The sequence below is a fragment of the Fulvia fulva genome, chromosome 6 (assembly GCF_020509005.1).
Source record: "Fulvia fulva chromosome 6, complete sequence".
NCBI lineage: Eukaryota > Fungi > Ascomycota > Dothideomycetes > Mycosphaerellales > Mycosphaerellaceae > Fulvia > Fulvia fulva.
In genome coordinates this window covers 4,646,937-4,665,551 of record NC_063017.1, presented here as the reverse complement: position 1 = coordinate 4,665,551, position 18,615 = coordinate 4,646,937, and the positions used below count along the sequence as shown (strand labels likewise).

The 18,615-nt window shown below is 53.5% G+C and overlaps 10 protein-coding genes across 10 annotated transcripts; 6 read left to right on the top strand and 4 right to left on the bottom strand.

The window, feature by feature from the left end:
- Window positions 1-261: 261 nt before the first annotated feature.
- Window positions 262-1,008, bottom strand: CLAFUR5_07663 (uncharacterized protein; the record flags this gene model as incomplete). Its single annotated transcript, XM_047906811.1, has 1 exon — window positions 262-1,008. The coding sequence occupies one exon, from the start codon at window positions 1,006-1,008 to the stop codon at window positions 262-264; it is 747 nt and encodes a 248-aa protein (XP_047763841.1).
- Window positions 1,009-1,528: 520 nt separating this feature from the next.
- On the bottom strand, window positions 1,529-2,167 carry CLAFUR5_07662 (uncharacterized protein; the record flags this gene model as incomplete). The annotated part of the gene is made up of 1 exon (XM_047906810.1): window positions 1,529-2,167. One exon carries the CDS (start codon window positions 2,165-2,167, stop codon window positions 1,529-1,531), a length of 639 nt encoding a protein of 212 aa, XP_047763842.1.
- A 363-nt stretch (window positions 2,168-2,530) lies between these two features.
- On the bottom strand, window positions 2,531-3,987 carry CLAFUR5_07661 (26S proteasome regulatory subunit 4; the record flags this gene model as incomplete). Its single annotated transcript, XM_047906809.1, has 2 exons — window positions 2,531-3,928; window positions 3,985-3,987. 2 exons carry the CDS (start codon window positions 3,985-3,987, stop codon window positions 2,531-2,533), a joined length of 1,401 nt encoding a protein of 466 aa, XP_047763843.1.
- Window positions 3,988-4,555: 568 nt separating this feature from the next.
- CLAFUR5_07660 (Ubiquitin-conjugating enzyme E2 1) lies at window positions 4,556-5,335 on the top strand (the record flags this gene model as incomplete). The annotated part of the gene is made up of 1 exon (XM_047906808.1): window positions 4,556-5,335. One exon carries the CDS (start codon window positions 4,556-4,558, stop codon window positions 5,333-5,335), a length of 780 nt encoding a protein of 259 aa, XP_047763844.1.
- A 714-nt stretch (window positions 5,336-6,049) lies between these two features.
- On the top strand, window positions 6,050-7,549 carry CLAFUR5_07659 (uncharacterized protein; the record flags this gene model as incomplete). Its single annotated transcript, XM_047906807.1, has 1 exon — window positions 6,050-7,549. The coding sequence occupies one exon, from the start codon at window positions 6,050-6,052 to the stop codon at window positions 7,547-7,549; it is 1,500 nt and encodes a 499-aa protein (XP_047763253.1).
- Window positions 7,550-10,518: 2,969 nt separating this feature from the next.
- CLAFUR5_07658 (WD repeat domain-containing protein 83) lies at window positions 10,519-11,487 on the top strand (the record flags this gene model as incomplete). Its single annotated transcript, XM_047906806.1, has 1 exon — window positions 10,519-11,487. The coding sequence occupies one exon, from the start codon at window positions 10,519-10,521 to the stop codon at window positions 11,485-11,487; it is 969 nt and encodes a 322-aa protein (XP_047763252.1).
- Window positions 11,488-11,958: 471 nt separating this feature from the next.
- CLAFUR5_07657 (uncharacterized protein) lies at window positions 11,959-12,630 on the top strand (the record flags this gene model as incomplete). Its single annotated transcript, XM_047906805.1, has 1 exon — window positions 11,959-12,630. One exon carries the CDS (start codon window positions 11,959-11,961, stop codon window positions 12,628-12,630), a length of 672 nt encoding a protein of 223 aa, XP_047763249.1.
- A 397-nt stretch (window positions 12,631-13,027) lies between these two features.
- CLAFUR5_07656 (uncharacterized protein) lies at window positions 13,028-13,762 on the top strand (the record flags this gene model as incomplete). The annotated part of the gene is made up of 1 exon (XM_047906804.1): window positions 13,028-13,762. The coding sequence occupies one exon, from the start codon at window positions 13,028-13,030 to the stop codon at window positions 13,760-13,762; it is 735 nt and encodes a 244-aa protein (XP_047763248.1).
- A 1,102-nt stretch (window positions 13,763-14,864) lies between these two features.
- CLAFUR5_07655 (uncharacterized protein) lies at window positions 14,865-16,224 on the top strand (the record flags this gene model as incomplete). Its single annotated transcript, XM_047906803.1, has 9 exons — window positions 14,865-14,918; window positions 14,977-15,069; window positions 15,123-15,252; window positions 15,314-15,405; window positions 15,467-15,590; window positions 15,644-15,759; window positions 15,813-15,969; window positions 16,017-16,117; window positions 16,177-16,224. The coding sequence occupies 9 exons, from the start codon at window positions 14,865-14,867 to the stop codon at window positions 16,222-16,224; spliced, it is 915 nt and encodes a 304-aa protein (XP_047763251.1).
- A 405-nt stretch (window positions 16,225-16,629) lies between these two features.
- CLAFUR5_07654 (Prostatic acid phosphatase) lies at window positions 16,630-18,190 on the bottom strand (the record flags this gene model as incomplete). The annotated part of the gene is made up of 3 exons (XM_047906802.1): window positions 16,630-17,450; window positions 17,506-18,049; window positions 18,104-18,190. The coding sequence occupies 3 exons, from the start codon at window positions 18,188-18,190 to the stop codon at window positions 16,630-16,632; spliced, it is 1,452 nt and encodes a 483-aa protein (XP_047763250.1).
- Between the last annotated feature and the right edge of the window lie 425 nt (window positions 18,191-18,615).

Below are 18,615 nucleotides of genomic sequence, written 5' to 3'. Positions count from 1 at the left end.
ACGCTCTTTCAGCACAGTGCGTACATTGCATGCAGGCGCAATTGCACTACATGTCCTGAGCCGTCAGGTACAAAATCGTGAGATCGAGCTGCCGGTGTCCAGCGTGACCTGACAGTAATCCGTGCTTGGCCTGCGCTCTCGTCAATTAGGCGAATGTTTTGGCGACTCGACATGACAAGATGCAGCTACCGAACTAACATGCCAATTGCGGTATAAACATCGGAGTCGTCTCCCGTTTGTGCTTCGGTGCTTCGGAGGGATCTAACGCTTGACGACGGTATCGAACACATCTCGAGCAGGCCAACACACAGCCCAACACACATCGCTGACCACACCTCGCACACGCACTCCGGCTCGCGATAACCTTCGTGAGATGAATGCTAGTGTCTTCAGACCCCAGCTCATGAGACCCACGGCCAGTAAAGTCAGCGTCAGCAATGGGACACCGATAGCGAAGAACCGCCAGAAAGTATTGCTCTTCACAGAAAATCCTGACGACATGCTCAAGAAACTAGTCGCAAAGTTCAAGGGCAGGAAAATCGTGGCCAGTATCGTCAAGCCGCCGATACTTCTGTTCTGCTCCAGTGCGGCCGCAGTTCGACGAGACTCCTCGATTCCCACGTTCGTCGTTATCATGTCGCGTATTAATGCCAGCCGATGCCGAATCGCCACTATACTTTTCCGGATCTCGACGACGTCCTGCTTGAGTGCTAATAGCGTTACGCTTCCATGAGTATTTGGCTCCAAGTCCAGGATTATTCTCATATCGTTAACCATATCCTCGCGGAATTCTGCGTGGCGCTCCCATGGTGCAAGCTTCTTCAAAGCAGCCCAGTGATCTACCGGATTCTGTCCATGGCCAGGCATCTCGAATTCCCACTCCACTTTTGCGAGTTGTGTCTGCATAAACTTGAGTGTCACAAGCCAATCGTGAAGTGTAAGACGATACGCCTGCATGCCGACGAGCTTAGGATGAGCACGCACTAGCTCGAGGTCTTCTTTCGACATATTGCTACTCCAGTGTAATCTTTGCTCGAAGAACGAAGTTCCAGGCGCATGATCCGGCGCGCTTGGTGTTGCAGCACATGGGAGAGGCTGAGATCCAGCATGACCCCGGACGGGGCAGCCTGTGGCGACGGTCGGATCCACAAGAAGCACAGCTGTTATGTCGTCTTTGCTGCTTATTGGGTCGATCCACAAAGACGTCTTAGTCCGACCCAGTGCTACCCTTGCATCCACTCGGTCGAGGAAACCGTGCTGCAAGCGCCTGCGACTTCGGTCACTGTCCAGGCGCCGTAAGACATTCCACGTGCCGCTTTCATGCTCTGCGTTTTCATAATCAAGTTCATTCGCAAAGTAGAAGGCACGCAGGTGTCGAATGGCGAAATGGGCCCTGGTCCACTGGACTTCTGTCAACAGTGGCAATATCGCCCAAGGATCACGAGTGTTATGGAAGATGTAGTCGTCAACATGATTTCTGAAGAACCAAGGGTCGATGCTGTAATGCGACCCCAATACTGGTCTTGTGTCAATAATTGTCGACTCTGAGCTGCGAAGGCGGGCGTTTTCGGGAGTACCATTCGATCACGTCTCGCGAGAGATACTCAACAACCACAAGCCGGGCACGAAATGTTCCAGTACCAAGATGTCCGGAAGCCAACGCGAGAGCTTGTTCCAGACTCGTCGTATCTTTATATTCCGTGACAGTCGCAGGCGCGTTCTGGCTCAGATCGACAATCCCGACTTTGGTTCTGGCTGCTCTCAGTGCACGATTCTCGGGGAAGTGCTTCAGCCATGTCCACTTCGGAGGCGATGCTGTGACTTCCATCCAGTGTGCGAGATACATCAGATGAGGGCTCTCTGAGGATAGAGCGCGGATACGCTGCAGATATGGGCCCGGGTTGTCCAGTTCCCACTCTTGAGCGCACCGCAGGCCGTCGTATATGTCGCCAATGTAATATGCGTCGCCGCCGGCATCCGTGTGAGGCAGGATGTCGTGCTCCCTGCCTTCCCACCGGCTCCAGTATAGACGTTGGCGTTCATCGAGTTCGTCGATGGCATCCTGGAGGCCGGCAGGCCGCTCATTCTTACGCACTGGGCCCATATTTCGGGGAACAGTGCTGGCAGCTTCCAGGTCACCCTTCTGGCGTCGCCGAGGAAAGGGCATGCTGGCGGTGGTGCAGCTATCTTTATGCTGGCGAGAGTTCCGCAGTCTCGGGTGAAGTTAGCTGAGCGCGCTATCCCATTTATGTTGGAGATCAGAAGTCGTTGCAGAGCTTTGGCTGGAAAGTTGAGAGGTAAGCAGCTGAGACGCACCTGCCTGCAAGCGCTCGCTTCGGTGGATCCACATACATGGAACCTTGAAGCGCATGCACGCGAGCAAGTGAGGTGTGGAGAGTGCCCAAGGGCTGTGGATGCAGAAGATCTATTAGCATCAAGAGCATATCACTCATGCTCAGTAGCTATTCTGATAATACACAACTCGCCGAAACAGCTGAAGCAAGCGCTGCTCGAGACAAAGGTATGCGCTCTACAAGTACAAGCCTTCCGGCTCACCCTCCGTCTTCGTCTTCAGCACACTCTCACGCGCTGCTCGGAAGTCTGTCATGTTCACCCTCATTCTTCGCTCTCTGAGTGCCAACAGACCTGCCTCTGAGCAGATAGCTCGGATGTCCGCACCACTCAGGTCGTCCTTCTGGTTGATGAATTCGTCCAAGTCCACGTCCTCGTTCAAGTTCATCTTGCTTGTGTGTAGTGTAAAGATCTTCTTCTTTGTGACCTGGTCTGGGTTCTCGAAGAGAATCTTTCGATCGATACGGCCGGGGCGAATGAGAGCAGGGTCGAGCGTCTCGATCTTGTTCGTTGCCATGATGACCTTGACATCACCACGGTCGTCGAATCCGTCAAGCTGGTTGAGAAGCTCAAGCATAGTTCGCTGGATCTCACGCTCACCACCGCTTGTACTCTCGTAACGCTTCGTACCGATGGCATCGATCTCATCGATGAACACGATCGCAGGTGCGTTCTCGGCAGCGGTCTGGAAGAGTTGTCGTACGAGTCGAGGACCGTCACCGAGGTATTTCTGGATAAGTTCAGAACCGACGATACGGAGGAAGGTGGCAGAGGTTTGGTTGGCGACAGCTTTGGCGAGGAGGGTCTTGCCAGTACCTGGTGCACCGTAAAGAATGACACCCTTTGGCGGCTTGATACCCATCTCCTCGTACAGCTCGGGGTGTAGCAGTGGCAGTTCGACAGCTTCGCGAACTTCCTGAATCTGTGTCTCGAGTCCTCCGATGTCCGCGTAGCTCTCCGTAGGCGCCTTATCAAGCTTCATCACTGATACGGCAGGATCGGCATCGTCTGTCAACACACCGACCACGGACACGCTCTTGTGATGTAACAGAATCGATGCGCCAGGCTCCAGCAAGTCCTTGTCCACGAAAGACATGATGGAAACATAGTACTCGGGTCCAGTAGCAGAGGAAACAATGGCGTGGTCGTCGTCGATGAGCTCCTCGAGGTTACCAACTCCCATCGGCGAGCCACGCATGTCATCCACTCGACTCCGCTCGTCAGCGTTCCTGTCCATGGCCTCGCTGTCGCCGCCGGATGTTTGTGGTTGTGCCTGGTTGTTTGCCTTTGCCTTCCTTATCCGCTCTTGGTTCTCGACAAACTCCTCTTCCAGCAGCAAGTGATCGTGCACTCTCTGCATTCGTAGATATCGGAGCTTGCATCGCGCTGTTGGATAGACGGTCGGGAGTTTCGCTGCGGCGTTGGGACCCGCCTGCTTCTTCTTCTTGCGGCCGATGCGAGTTGTGGGCTGCGGCGGTGGCTCGTACTTGGGCTTATCCTTCTTGTCGCCGCTCTTCTTCTTGTCGTCGCCTGGACCGCCTGGAGGACCGCCTCCCAGGCCGGACTGATTCTGACCCTGTTGCCATAGCTGTTAGTGGTGATGGTTGACAGGCGCGTGTCGTTCATGCCTACCATCGGGGTGCGCTCTCTAAATGATGACCGGGCCTGATGTGTCGAGATGCGCTTGCGGTGGAGGTATGGGCAGAAGGGGAGGTTGATGTGTTTGGTGTGTGATGTTTGGTGAGGCGATGGTCGATGATTGAGCTTCGGACGTCCGTGATGATGCTACGCGGCGAAGGTGCCTGACGGGCGAACTCCGGCTGATGACAAAGTGCGACAGCTCACACGCGCCGACATTCACCTTCGACCGTGGTGACTCGCCCACGACACGACAACACATCGCATGCATGCGCCTGCCATTCAACGAGCCGTTGCTTATATACCTGGACGTAACCGACCTACTTCGCCTTCTATAGCACCTGCAACGCTCTTCACCGGCAGCTCGGTCACGAGTAGCAGTCGCGAGAGCCTAGCCTTCTTGCGCAATCCAGTGCACCTACAGCTTCCTTACGCTTCACGTTCACCCTCTTCTGCCACACTCAACACATTCGACGCTCTGACTGTTCACTGGGCTGCTCAGCAGTCTCTATTTGACTCGAAGCACTCATCACTTGTTCAACACCACTACCAAGCATAACCGACCATGGCAACCAACCGCAACCGCCGTCTGCAGAAGGAGATCCAGGATATTGTCAAGGATACACACAGCGGCATCACTATCACAGCGAAGGACGGCTCACCTGACATTACCGACTTCACCCATCTTAGAGGGCACTTCAAGGGCCCACCTGACACACCATACGAGAATGGAGCCTACGAGATCGACATCCAAATAACGCCAGAGTATCCATTCAAGCCTCCGGAGATGCGATTCCTCACCAAGATCTGGCATCCGAATATTTCTTCGCAGACCGGAGCTATATGCCTCGACACACTCAGGGACGCCTGGAGTCCTGTTCTGACACTCAAATCAGCTCTGATCAGCGTACAGAGCTTACTCAACAGCCCGGAGCCGAAAGATCCACAGGACGCAGAAGTAGCGCGCATGCTCTTGACAAGGCCCGAGGAGTTCAAGCATGTTGCGAGAGAGTGGGCAGTGCGGTACGCAGGTGCACCGAAGCCTCCTCCAGGAAGCGGGAAGACTAGCGCTGGTGGCTCGGGCGAGGGTGATGAAGCAGAAAGTGCGGACAAGAAGAAGCTGGACGACAAGGAAAAGAGACGTATCGAGCGTCAGCGGAGTCGGGAGGCGTACAAAGGCTACAACCCCCTGATGATCGATCAGTTTGTCAACATGGGATTTCCGGTCGACCAGGTCGTGGATGCATTCGAGTTTGTGGGCATCGACAAGAACGGCGGCGAGAACTACGAGCTGGAGGAGGAATACATAGGAGATGTTACCTCTCGGCTATTTGGCGAGTCGTAGAGCGGCGCGGAGAGTGACGCGGCTCCTCAGCACCGTCGCATGGGCGGTCACAGTAACCCGACAGCTCAGACTTCCATCACCCATCCTCCCGATGACAGGTCAAGCGGCCCACCCTCCGTTTCTCAGCATCTAGCTGAACATCTTTCGGGGAGGCGAGACCTCATCAGAAATGTTCTTGAGCACCAAATGGCAACGGACCTTCAACACTATTCCCAGGAAGCTGATGATGAACGTCGTAAGGAGCGGCTTATGCTTCACCAACGACGAATGGCTGAACGAGAACAAGCCGAATTGGATTTATTAAACCTTCTACGACGGTGGTAGTTTCGTTGACGCGGGCGACCATGATATTGATGAATAGCTTTTCAGCGGCATAACGAGGCGAATCATTTCGGGGATGAGACACGGTATATATCCAATCATTGAATGAATGAGTACAATCACGTGCAAACGCTTTCCATTGGCGCCTGCCCAGGTGAGCACAGCCCCACGCGACAGCCACCTTTTTCTTCATTCGCGTCCAGCCACTTCAGCTTCCGAGTCCACTGCAACCACGTCACACCCATATACCCTTGCCGTATAGTGCGGCAGTGAATACTGCATTGCCATCGTTTGCCGTGAGATCTAGATCGTGAATATACACTACAGGTAGGTACGACACAATTCTTTTCTTACAAAACGATGCTTCAGCACAACCGATAAGCACAATTCACCATGGCTACCACCTTTCACAACACCAGCACCCCCGAAGCGCTACTAGGACGCAACGATTCGAAGAACCCCGCAACGACTTGTAAAGGCATTACAAGCTCGGGCAGACCATGTCGTCGCGCTCTCAAAGCGACGCCCAGCTCGAGTCCCACAGCGCGAAGGAGAAGCTCGGGCACCGGCATCAATGGCGTAGCATTGGTGGTCGAAGCAGATGGCAGTATTGAGGAGGCAGACTTTTACTGTTGGCAGCACAAAGACCAAGCACAAGTTCGAGTCGACGAGGTGAACAATGCGCCGAGGAAGTCGAGGGTCAGGAGGAGGAAGAGCGCGGACCTGTTCCCGCTGCAGGAGAAGAGCAGTATTGATACGCTGGTGCAGAAGCTTGGAATCCAGGACGAGAAGACGAGGCCGACGAAGAACCCCAGACCGCCGAAGAAGACGGCGACAACGGACTTTGCGGATCATAAAGCTCGTCCGCAGCGACCGAGTAATGCGTGGGCTGGAGACGTTGAGGAGCACGGGTTTCGACCACCAAGGAGGGACAGCAATAGGCAGAAGAAGCAAGGCTTTTGGAGTAGTCTCTGCTGTGCCGGAGGTGCTGACGAGGACTACGTCGAGATTGTGAGACATCGAAGAAGGACGGATCAGGCCAGTAGACCGCCAGACACAGTGCAGACAGCTTCGACAGAGCGACCATCCAGGATCCCACACGAAAGTCGCCCATCAAGCGGGTCAATACCATCGCGGAAGCCAATGTCCCCCCGGCTGTCTCCACGTCCACCACAGCAACGAACATCCTCATATCCACAAACTGGTCACCTCCTATCGCTCATTCCGCAGCATTGCTCGCCGCAGACCACCTCTGCATTACTAGCTGAGCTAATCAAGCCAATCAGTCCAGCTGACGAAGAAGGCTACATCTACATCTTCTGGCTCACGCCACAGTCCAAGGAAGCACCCGCAGAGTCAACCGCACGATCCTTGCTGGCAGCGCCATCTGAACCTCCCGACTACTCTCGAAGATTGAGCGACGTCATGACAGAATTCTCCTATGACGGTGGCGAAGAGACCCTGCGAGGTCTCAACAGCAGACATATCAGCAAGAAAACGATCATGCTCAAGATCGGTCGCGCGAACAACGTCACCCGCCGCATGAACGAATGGCAACGACAATGCGGCTACAAGCTCAACCTCGTCAGATGGTACCCCTACATCCCATCAACGCCGCAGCCCTCACCAGACAAGCCCTCATACCCAGACCTGTCTCGACCATCAACATCGAGACGGCAAAGCGATGTGGTGCGGAAAATGCCCTGCGTGAAGCGCGTCGAGAGGCTGATACATCTGGAGCTTGCTGAGAAACGGGTCTTGAAGGATTGTGAAGCTTGCGGGAAGGAGCATAGGGAGTGGTTTGAGGTTGAGGCGAGTCAGGAGGGTGTGAGGGGTGTTGATGAGTGTGTCAGGCGGTGGGTGGGGTGGGCTGAAAGACAGGGCCACGTCTGAGGTGTAGGGACCGCCCGTGAGACGTAGGTTACCGAGGCTGATTTGAGTGCCAATGAGACATTCGCGAGACGTGGCCCTAGCACTCTCGTATCATGATGTGTATCATGATTCAATTTGGACGATACGTCCGTCTTCAGTACCGAATCCACCATCAGCGCGCCAGCTTCCAAGCACTTGACTTCCTCACGAGAAAACCAGCTCCCGATTCTACGGCCTCGACTCACGCGCACAGAACGAGATGATGGTCACCGACATGGAGGACATTGCTGAAAGACATCTAGCCATCAAGGATCTCTCCGTCGAAAAGGCCATGCCAGCGGATGACCGGTTAGAAATCATCATCAGGCCAGCTTGCGTCCGTTGGCTTTGCCCAGGGATTAAGGTAAACAAGCATCGGAAGAGCGAGGCTGTGCTCAACGAGCTATGCGAAAGGCTGTTGGGCCTGGTGAGGGCGTGGCAACTTCTGCTCTGATAGATTCGCTAATCATGAAGCCACTGGTCTAACTCTATCACGACAAGGAAGAAGAAGGTTGCTGTTGCGGAGGGAGGTACGTAATAACTAATACAAGAAAGGCCTTGGTAGGTGTCAGGGCCAAAGGTTAATGGAGGATATGACTGCCGGTGGCATAAGCACGCAGAGCTGTCATTTTGGTACAGTCTTTCACGAAGAGAAGCATACCTATGGCGCTGCTCTTGTACCATCGGATACCTTGCACATCTTTTGCGGGAAGAAAAGATTTATAATAAAGGCAAGGCTATGGTGGAGATCGCAAGCATCAACATTCACTTCCCCGGCTCCACATTTCTGCCTAAGGACACGTACATGACTCGTGGTGGCCGGCTGTATTATGTGGAACGGCTTCGCTAAGTCATAGCGCGCACGCGTTTTCAAAACAAACATTGCTCTTCGCGCCTTCTTGACCTCAAGCTGGACATTTCGTCTCTTCAACACCTAACGAGCAGCACCTTCACCGCCGACCTACTTCAGCATCTCTCCACCCGGACCAACAAGACGACAGTGTACATCAGGTGACTCAATCTGGTGCCCTCTCATCGTCGCCGCCATCACTGACCGCTTTCTACAGCGCCGCCACCTTCGCGACAACTATGGCATCCCCTGCGACACCGAGTTGCATAAACGACAAGGATGAGAAGCATCCGCAGCACCGGCTGCTATACACCTCGTGTACATATCTTGACGTGGTCACCAGGTAACAATCTCTTCACTTCCACAAAAGCTCGCCTTCTGTGCTTCGCTCACACCTCCGCAGGTTGCAAGGGTCAGGGCTCTGCACTCGGGCGGGAGCCGATGCACCTCTAAAGACATCGCCTCGCCAGCGAGAAGCCCGCGGTGACAGCGCACGCAGAACCGGTTCATGTGATATGCTTCACGGGCACTCGATAATACATGGCTTCCACTGCTGCACGGGCTACACCTAGCAAGAAGTTCCATGACAGCGCTGCTCTGCACGCTGGTCGGTCCGTTGCATTATCCGCGCTCACTGCACAAGTTGCAAGGCGCTTAAAAGTTCCACGTCCAGGAAGCTTATCTTCCTCTGCTCTACGGAGTGCGGTGGTTCCTCTTTGACCGCTGGCTTCGCGAAGCTAAGTCACTGGGGTGGCCTTCCGGCAAGAAGCCCAAAAACAGGAGAGCGGTGGCCATGATGAACAGTTCAGGACACCCTGAGGAGAGAAAGAAGCCACAAGATTGGGGCGTGATATGGGCACCCATGGGAGTTGTCGCAAGAACAGTTGTACATCACAATGGCCACTCACTATTGGTGAGGATCAGGGAAGCCGGCATGTCAGAAGGATGGATGACCGCTGCAGGGCAAACGGACAGCAGAATGCTAGTCGCAAGAGGAGGTCATCAGCTTCGAGTGGACGCACTTGATGTTGGAGACCGCTGTCGTAGTTCATGAGTGGTTTCAATACATACCTGCCTTGTCGGATGATATCATGTGGCACATCTTGTTCGCTCTTGAGTCAACTCTGTCACCACCTTCGTTTCGTTTGACCGTGTTTTAGAAGCTCGCTTGACATATTCTGCTCGATATTCGTGGTGCGAGACACATGTGAGTGCCAAGACTTTTTGCTCTTGCCAAATGTTCCTAGTCTAGCGACGTCGCAGAAGAGAAGAGCGTGAATCCACACAACTTAATAAGTGGGAATATATACCTTGATAGGCCCTAAGTGGGTGATAGTAGCGTTGACATGCGCAGTGTAAACAACGATCTGGGTGATTGATCTTCCTCCAGATCATGGAAGTCATACCATGCCTGCCATTGGTCAAGCTCATTCTGCTCCAGCTGCAGCACACACAGCTCTACATCCTTTTACAACAAACACTTGATCCTCGGGTGGTGCCTACCACCGGTATGGTTACAGACCGCACGACTGAAAGCCCCCAGACAGGCGCTGGACGAAGCTGTGCACGAGATCCTGCGGCGGGAAATTGGACTCCCGCCACAGGAGTTCAGACTTCAATGAGCTTTCCGTCGGCTAGAAGGCAAGGAGACGCAGCTGGAGTGAAGTTGTACCAGAAGAACAACGAAGTGTGGCGATGAGTGCTATGGTGTTGTCACGGCTCTGCAGAACGTCCACTCCATCGAGCTGTCTCTGGCATGCTGCGTGGCTTTACAAAGAGAGTTTAATGTGCTCATATTCACAACCTTGCACATGAATAGTCGGGGACATTTGGTCGTCGAGACGTTCCGAGTGTTCTCGCATCGTTAGTGGTGAGTTTCCCACAGGTAATGAATGTCACCTTTTGAGCTCCGAGTTTCACACTCACTATCAGGATATCAGTCTAATTAGTAGACAACAGATGTTCATTTATATGACGACAATGTGTTGTCTTTTGCTGTGGGACAACATCTTGTTGTGGCCTGAGGCACCAACAATTCCGCTTCAAAGTCCGCGCACCTCACTTCCTCCACCTCTTCAACGACAACAAAATGTAACACAACATGCCATCACCACAACCCTTCCCCACAACACCCCTCGCCCGTCTAACAGACCACAAAGGCCCCGTCCACGCCGTCACATTCTCAGCGGGAACAGGCCAACACGTCCTCACCGGCTGCCAGGACCGCCAAGTCCGGCTCTTCAATCCAAATACCAGAAGACTCATCCAAACATATTCCGCTCATGGCTACGAAGTTCTCGATCTTGCAGTGAGTGAAGATAATGCCCGTTTTGTCTCTGGTGGTGGGGATAAGACCGTCTTCCTTTGGGATGTTGCCACTGCTGTGACAACGAGGCGCTTCGCGGGACATGCCGGACGTGTCAATGCTGTTGCATTCGGAGGCGAAGGTGATGGCGTTGTGATTAGTGGGAGTTTTGACGGGACTGTGAAGGTATGGGACGCGAAGTCGAGGAGTGATAGGGCGATTTGCACGTTTTCGGAGGCGAAGGATGCTGTTTCGAGCATTGCGGTGCATGGGCATGAGATCTTTGCGGGGTCTATCGATGGAGGGGTCAGGGTTTATGACCTGGCTATGGGCCACGTTGACAGCGATGTTGTGGCGCCTGGGAAGGGTGTCACGAGTGTCGTGCCGACCAAGGCGGGAGACGGGTACCTTGTGAGCTCGCTAGACAGCACTTTGAGGCTGATGGATCGCAGCACAGGGAAGTGTCTACAGAGTTTCAAGGATGATTCAGGATTCAAAAATGATACGTATAGGATGAGGAGTGCATTGGGCATGGGTGACGCGTATGCATTCAGCGGGAGTGAGGACGGGAGAGTCGTCGTCTGGGATGTGCTCACTGGCGATGTTGTGCATCGTTTGTGGCACAAGGAACAGCTCGGCTCGGCAATTAACGAGACTCCAAGCAAGAAAGATGTGGTCAGCGCTGTCGCTTGGAATCAGCTAAGGAAGCAGTGGGCTAGTGCTGGAGGTGACGGCAGCGTAGTGGTATGGGGAAGTACAGAATGAGCGTCAGACCGAACAATTACGAAAATGGGCATGCGAGGTTCAGCATGCATGCCAGGGAACACGGAGGTGAGAATCCGAGATAGATTGTTCTGACATCCTAGGATGAGCACGATGGCACTCCGTGCATCATGATGGAAGACAAGCGCGAGGTGAACAGCCGTCCAGCAAGCAATCCGAGGACGTTCCCAGCTCCTGAAACATCCCACGAATGAGCATTCAGATGGTTCCTTGGCCTCATACAAGTTCGCACTTTGACTCATTTCGAGGATGAGAATGATGGTCATCATAAACGCAGCACGCCAAAGCAACGCATACACTAAGACCACTGCTGAATCACATCACGGAGACAACATACTCAGCCAAGGTCATACCGTGATACCATTATCGCAACACACCACGTAAACTCGACACTAGCCTCCGGCGAGCTGCTCCTTTGCCAATTCTCTACCTCTGGTCGACACGGCTATCAGCATGTCGCGCGCTGCACGAAGGCTTCAGAAGCTTCGACTGGCCGAGCTGTCACAAAGCAAATGCCACCTCCTTGCCCTCCCAGCAGAGCTGCGAATCATCATCTGGGAATATATCGTCGCCAACGAGGCCACGGATGATAACCCGATCGAGATCGGTGTCACAGGCACTCCAGCTATTTTGGATGTGTGCAAGCAGATCAAGAACGAGATAAGACTCATGTATCATGCCCAGGCCACCTTCTCCTACACAGACCGCGGCCAGAACACGGTGAAGGGCGAACACCTGCCACTTTACCGATGGCTCCACGGCATGGACAACAGAAAAGATTGCATCAAGCGCTTGATTTTGAGATTCTCCGACAAAGTCACTTTGGGCTCCGTGCCTTTGTGTGATCTTAGGATCACTCGGCGTCTGGCCAAGCGCACGACGCCTGATCCACGCACAGAGGTCGCCCGCTTTGCATCTCAAAGGATATGGTACGGTGTCCTGCTGATGATGGCAGTGGACATTGATACTCTCGTAGTTGAGGGACCAGACTGTCAACCGAAAAGTCGTTGTGATGAAGTCCAAGACTTTCGATGGTGGTGGAAGCAGGCTATGTTGGACATCATCAAAAGGAGCAGTTACGACACGACGCCGATTGGGAACATCGGTGACTTCCGGCAGTATTGAAGACGGAAGAAATCCAGCTTGCAGAGGGAACAGCTCTTGGCGCTTGAAACATTCGATGGCTCCTTGCCAATGCAATGTCAAAGATCATTAACTTCTGTTGAATTCGCGGGTACACTCTTTGTGGCTCACGTACATGAGGCGATGGCCAGCCATTGATCTTCACTGTGCCTTCTACGATCCAGATGCAACATACAAATTGATACAACGCTACTGGGATATTCAATCGTAGAACAACTCACGCACATCAAGGCGAGACACCACACCACTGCAACCCATCAATCATCACCACTCGGAGATTATCACGACAGAGAGATTGGAGCACGCCGCTTTCGAGCAACACCAAAATAATCGCATCTCCACGGCCGTAATCGAGACGGGCACTTCGTCACATCACATCATGCCGAATCCGCTCCCCCGCTTCCTGCGCTGTGTGCATGATCTCTGCCACAAGCTACAGAGGGCTCGCTGCGCCGACGAGTGCTATCTTCTCGCCCTCCCAGCCGAGCTCAGGAACATGATCTGGCACTTCGCTTGCACGGACGCACCACATATCGAGATCGGTACTAGGCAGATCCCCGCCACCCTCATAATCTGCAAGCAAATGCGAGAAGAGATGTACCTGATGTACTACGCTCTTGGCTGCTACGCCTATACTGACCACGGCCATCTGCGTCAAGGCGGTCAAGACGACACAGCCTCTATCTCGCGCTGGCTAGCAGATATGAGAATCAACCAGAAGGAGATCACGCACTTGGAACTTCGATTGGATGGCTCGTCTCGCGTCATGCCAAGGACATTCTCACAACATCAACGAAACACTTTACCTAACTTGCTATTACCTGAAATTAGATGGATTTGGCATATTGACAATGCTGCACAAGAGTCAGCTGAGGGACTGATTTATAGCATCTGGTCATCTCAGGTGCCGATCAAGACTGTGGCGATTGAATTACCTTTCACAGAGTCAAAGATGACGCGGAAGGAGTTTCGATTTAGGTGGCGCTGGGCCATCGAGTTGTTCTATCGACTTGGAGAGCGACTACCAGACACGATATTTGTGGCTGCTGGTGGCACGACCCACACTGTGTCCTTTCTCAGAGCCATTCAGATCGTTTACCTGACCAGTACATGAACAAGTAGGAGAGGGATGACATCGTGGAAGGGTACTCCGCTGAACTTTCGCACGCGAGAAGCAGGTGCTCCATGGACTACATTCCCAATCCGGGCCTTGCACGAGGTTGGATAATTCCCTGAGAATGTGGCAGAAAGATGTCTACACTGCACTAGCGAGGCGAGAAAGATTTCTGCGAGTGCAGGTTGCAGTAGAAACATTGACAAGATCTTCAAATTGTGGAACAGGAAGCGCTTGGGCCCGCGAGAACCCTCCTCAAGATCCTGCATCTCTCGATCCCAGTGCTCCTTGTTGCATATCTCATGCAACCCTCACGGCGATTTGCTGGCGTTGTCTTGAGTATCGGCGTGAGCTACACGCCTGCGAGACACCGAAGTCAATTCGTGCAATGCCTACTTCTTTATGGTTCGCAAGCTCCTGTCCCACCGTGGCAATGTGGAATGACCTAAAGGGGTTCGCCCGAACTGTGTCACGGCCTTGGCCAACTTTCGTGCGACCTTGCTTCCACCACACTCGTTAGCTCTCCGCAATTCTTTCTTGATCGAGCATGTTCATAACACGAGTGTGAGATCCCGATCGATGCTCAAGATTGAAGACGGGGCATAAAAGGTGTGCTGATCCTTCCGACTAGATACCTCTACAACTCCTCCATCGACAGGAACCATTCTCTTCATCAAGTCTCAACATCACCATGAAGCTCATTCTCTTTATGCTCGTTGCTCTTGCGGCTTGCCAATCCGATGAAAGCCGTGCCTGTCACAAGGACAGTACGCCATATTGCTGCAAAAATTCCACAAGCATCAATGACACTGAGTCGCGATGTGAGACCTGTAAGGCAGCGCTCCAATGTATGATATATGCCTCCACGCTGACGGGATGGAGTGACGAATACACCATCTACGACATCCTTCGGATTCCAATGTCAGCAACTAGACACAACGCTGCCACGCGACCAAAGGCTGGTCCCCAAATGCTGCTCCAGAACCAACGGTGCTGGTCAAGTGCGTCCGAATAATTGTGAGCGCCAGGAAAAGGCTGACAATACAACAGCCGTCCAATTGCGCAGGCCCTCCAATCGCACGAGTCTGCAACCGCGCTGCAGATGAGCGACCATACTGCTGCTCGCCAGGCGATCCAAACGGAAATTGCGCCTACTGTAGGTGAACATGTGTTGGAGCATTGACCACGAGGGCTAACGTCATGCAGTTGGACAGCTGGACAGCAATCTCACGTTGTTCCAAGATGATTGCGGAGCTTACCAGGACGACCGTCGCTCCGCTGACTGCTGTAGATCACTGGGAGAACCTGTGAGTTTCTCATCATTTACATGGTTCCAGCATCCTGAACTGATCGGCTGCAGGGCGTGAACGAGACAGTTTATTGCGCTGCGCCTCACAACCCGAAGCCTCCACAGCTATGCACTGATCCCACGCTGCTCGCAAAGTGTTGCACTTCTGGCGAGACTCCCAGCAGCTCCACGTGCACATCGGGTGAGTAACTCAATGACAGCGACTGTTTTGGCATTGGAGGTGGACTGATGTCTTTCCGCAGTCGACAACCCAGCTGTAGCCAATTTCACAGATTTCAGGAACAGATGTGAAGCTGGAAAGACGACGTACTGTTGCGGCTTCAGCGAAACCTTTGTATGTCCTAGAAAAACATATATTCTCCCGGACAGCAGACTGACACACTCTCTCGTACCAGTCCGAACTGCGAAACTGCGTCAACCCCGATCCAGCTGTCCCTCCACTCTGCGTTGCAGGTGAACCAACTTGCTGCGATCCCAATGCGTCGCTCAACGATGATACCGAGAGCCGATGCTATCCGCGTAAGTGCTGAAAACTCTTTCAAAACGTTTTGTATTGACCTATGTGCATGTAGTGTCCAACGTCTATGACCTCAACAAATGGCAGGCCGATTGCAAGTACGACCCGAGCAACGAGGAGGCTGCAAATTATACCGCTGGGAACTGTTGTGACGAGAATGATAGTGACGGAGTAAGTTTTCGACTGGCATATTCCAGCATCTGAGCACTGATAGATCATCCCAGTACACGTGCTACAACACGGCCTTCGTCTTGCCTGGTGCTCCGGACCCAGACCCTCCTGTCGAGCCTCCGGTTCCCCAGACACCGGTTTGCCCAACCGGTCGCACGCAGTTTTGCTGTCCAATTGTGCTCGGTGCAGTGGGAACTTTGTGTAAACAGCGTAAGTCAGGGAGACATCTGGCTCGAGGATGGTACTGATGGTTCCAGTGAACCCCCTACAAACTAACGCAGACGCTTTCGCTACCGCTTGCGACAAGTCGCCCGGCTTGATCGGGTCCAAGGCCAGGTGCTGCACAACGACAACGGCTGTGAGTAGCATGAGTTACTGACATTATGAAGTAGAGCTATCTCGCTGACTGCCAGCCAGCTACTTGGTGGACTTCTTGCTGTAGACTGTGAGGCAGTGAAGAAGTAGGGATTCAGCGGGCATGCGTATAGCTTCATGGAGGCATGCCGGGATCTGGTAGACACCCTCGATCACTCCTTACGAGGGCGGAGATACAGAGGACCGGCTTTGAGTAGAGCATCGTGCTGCAGCAATAGCCGCCAGAAGTAGTACGAACGCCAGCTAGTATGTTTCTGAACCCTATTGATTTTTGAGCTGTGTCCTCGGGCTCATCTCAAGCCATCTTTTGGGAGCTGTCTTGTACCTGGTACATGGTGCGCTGAATGTTGAGCTTCGCCTATGATACTACATCTCATGACCGCAAGAGCTTTGTGCCTACGTAATCCGCACTTCACTTGTTCAAGCACGAACACAGATGGTCCCATCCGTACACATAAGTCTTGGCGCCTTTAACCTTCATTCTCATCCCTCCTTTCAAGCCTTCCCAGCACCACTCTCCACCATACTCCCCACAGGACTCCGCGCCCTCGTCTTCCTCACCACCCTGAGCCCACCAAGCGCGAGCACCAACGCCTCCAGTCCCAGCACAACCGCCAACGTAACCATAGCTCCAATAACACCATTGACAACCGGGCTCAAGCCATTACCACTTCCGCTTCCACCTTCACCAGTCTGGCTTGTGGAAGCACTATCAGGGGCATAAGCCGCACAAGTACCCGTAAAGTTCCCACAAGCATTGCACCAATCCTTCGTATCCCCAATCGCAAACTTGCCCATCTCGTTCGCAAAATCCTTCCAGCTGATGGTCTCCTGCTGTGTGCCGAAGAGCGGATACGCCGTAGGCTCAGAGGAGCTATTCGTCGTGCCATTGTGGAAGAGGAAGCGGACGTACATCTCCTCCGCAGTCGGGTAACTCGTCGCGCTAACAGCGGTTGAAGAATTCGTGAACAGCTCAAACGTCATGGCACTAGCATAGTCCGCCACGCCATAGAAGTCCTTATCCGCAGCCGGCAAGTCCACAAGCCCGAAGAACGAAGCGCACGTCGCGTATGCGCCGAATTGGACTCCGATCTTTTGTTTTCCTTGACCGGTGATTGTGCCGTTGAGGAATTGGACTACTTGGGCTGCGAGGGTTTTGCCGGCGATGGCGCGCATGTTGTCCGAAGCATTGAATGCGAGGTTCCATTCGTGGGTATCGGCGAGGGTGCGGAGTTGGCGTAGCGTATCCGGCGTGAGGAGATCGGAGGAAGGGATCGTGCGGTTGTGGATCGTGGCTACGTTGATGAGGTCGTAGACTGTGGGGATATGTTGTTAGAACGTTTGCTGGAGGGTTGGGGGATGGAGCCTCACTGGTGTATGCATTCTTGAAAGTGTCTTCGCTCTCGTCGAAGGTCGCGTTGACCACGGGGAGGAGACTTTGGTAGAAGTCGCGAGTGTGATCGAGGTCGTTGAGGTACTCTGCGCTGGAGAAGTACTCGTTCGAGCTAATTGAGGCTTTGGCACAGTTGGACGTGCTTTGAAGCCAGCCGCTGTCTTCGCTGCCGGTGCCATGGCTGACTTGGTCGACCGGGATGAGCTGGTAGCCGTTCATTGGCGCAGTCACGTTGGTGCCGTCGCGGAGGGTTGCAGTGCCCAGACTCTCGCCAACTGGAGGGTACAACCCTTGCAAGAAGCCCATTGCGGAGTTCTGCAAGACTGTATCATCCGGTGCGCTGACAGCAATCTGACTCTGCTTGACGATATCGGAGTTGATGCCATTGATCTGTAGGCTTGCGTTGGAAGCAATGTAGCGGTTTCGGTAGTACTGTCCTGATGTGTAGACTTGGCTGTATCCTAGATCGGTCAAGTTGGCCGGCGGCGTAGACTTTGCTGTCCTGTCGCCATGACGGTGGAACTGGGCAAGACGTTACTTGTAGTCTTGCTGCCGAATGCAGAGAGCATGCCATACCATATATACACCAAGGACCGTCTCAGTGTTCTGGCCGGCTACCAGAGGCGCAACGGCAGTGAGGGCGATTGCTGCAGAGGTCAACATGACGATGGAGGTGCTGAGGACACAACCCAGAATGCCAGGAAAGGAACAACAGTGCTTTGAGCAGTAGTATATGTGACTGAAAATCGTTTCCTACCTCGCTTGTGGTCTACACTGCAACTTGGCTTACTATGCGCTGCTGCTGCTGCTGCAGTCTCCACAGATAGGTAACGCGGGTGGGACAGCATGTGGTTCCTGCTCCTGCCCACCTCCAATGCAACGCTACCAGCCACGCAGCTTGAGGCATGGCATCCAGCCATTGACAATGCTTTACTCGTGCGCATAGCGCTGCTTGTGAGAGCTTGTTGTGCAAGCTCCACGGTTATCACTGCCGGACCTGGAGTGAAGCCCGCTAGCTCCAATAAAGCATGCAGATAGCGAGCGCCAAGGTCGCTCGGATTTTCCTTTTCCGCGGTTCAGGCGGTTTC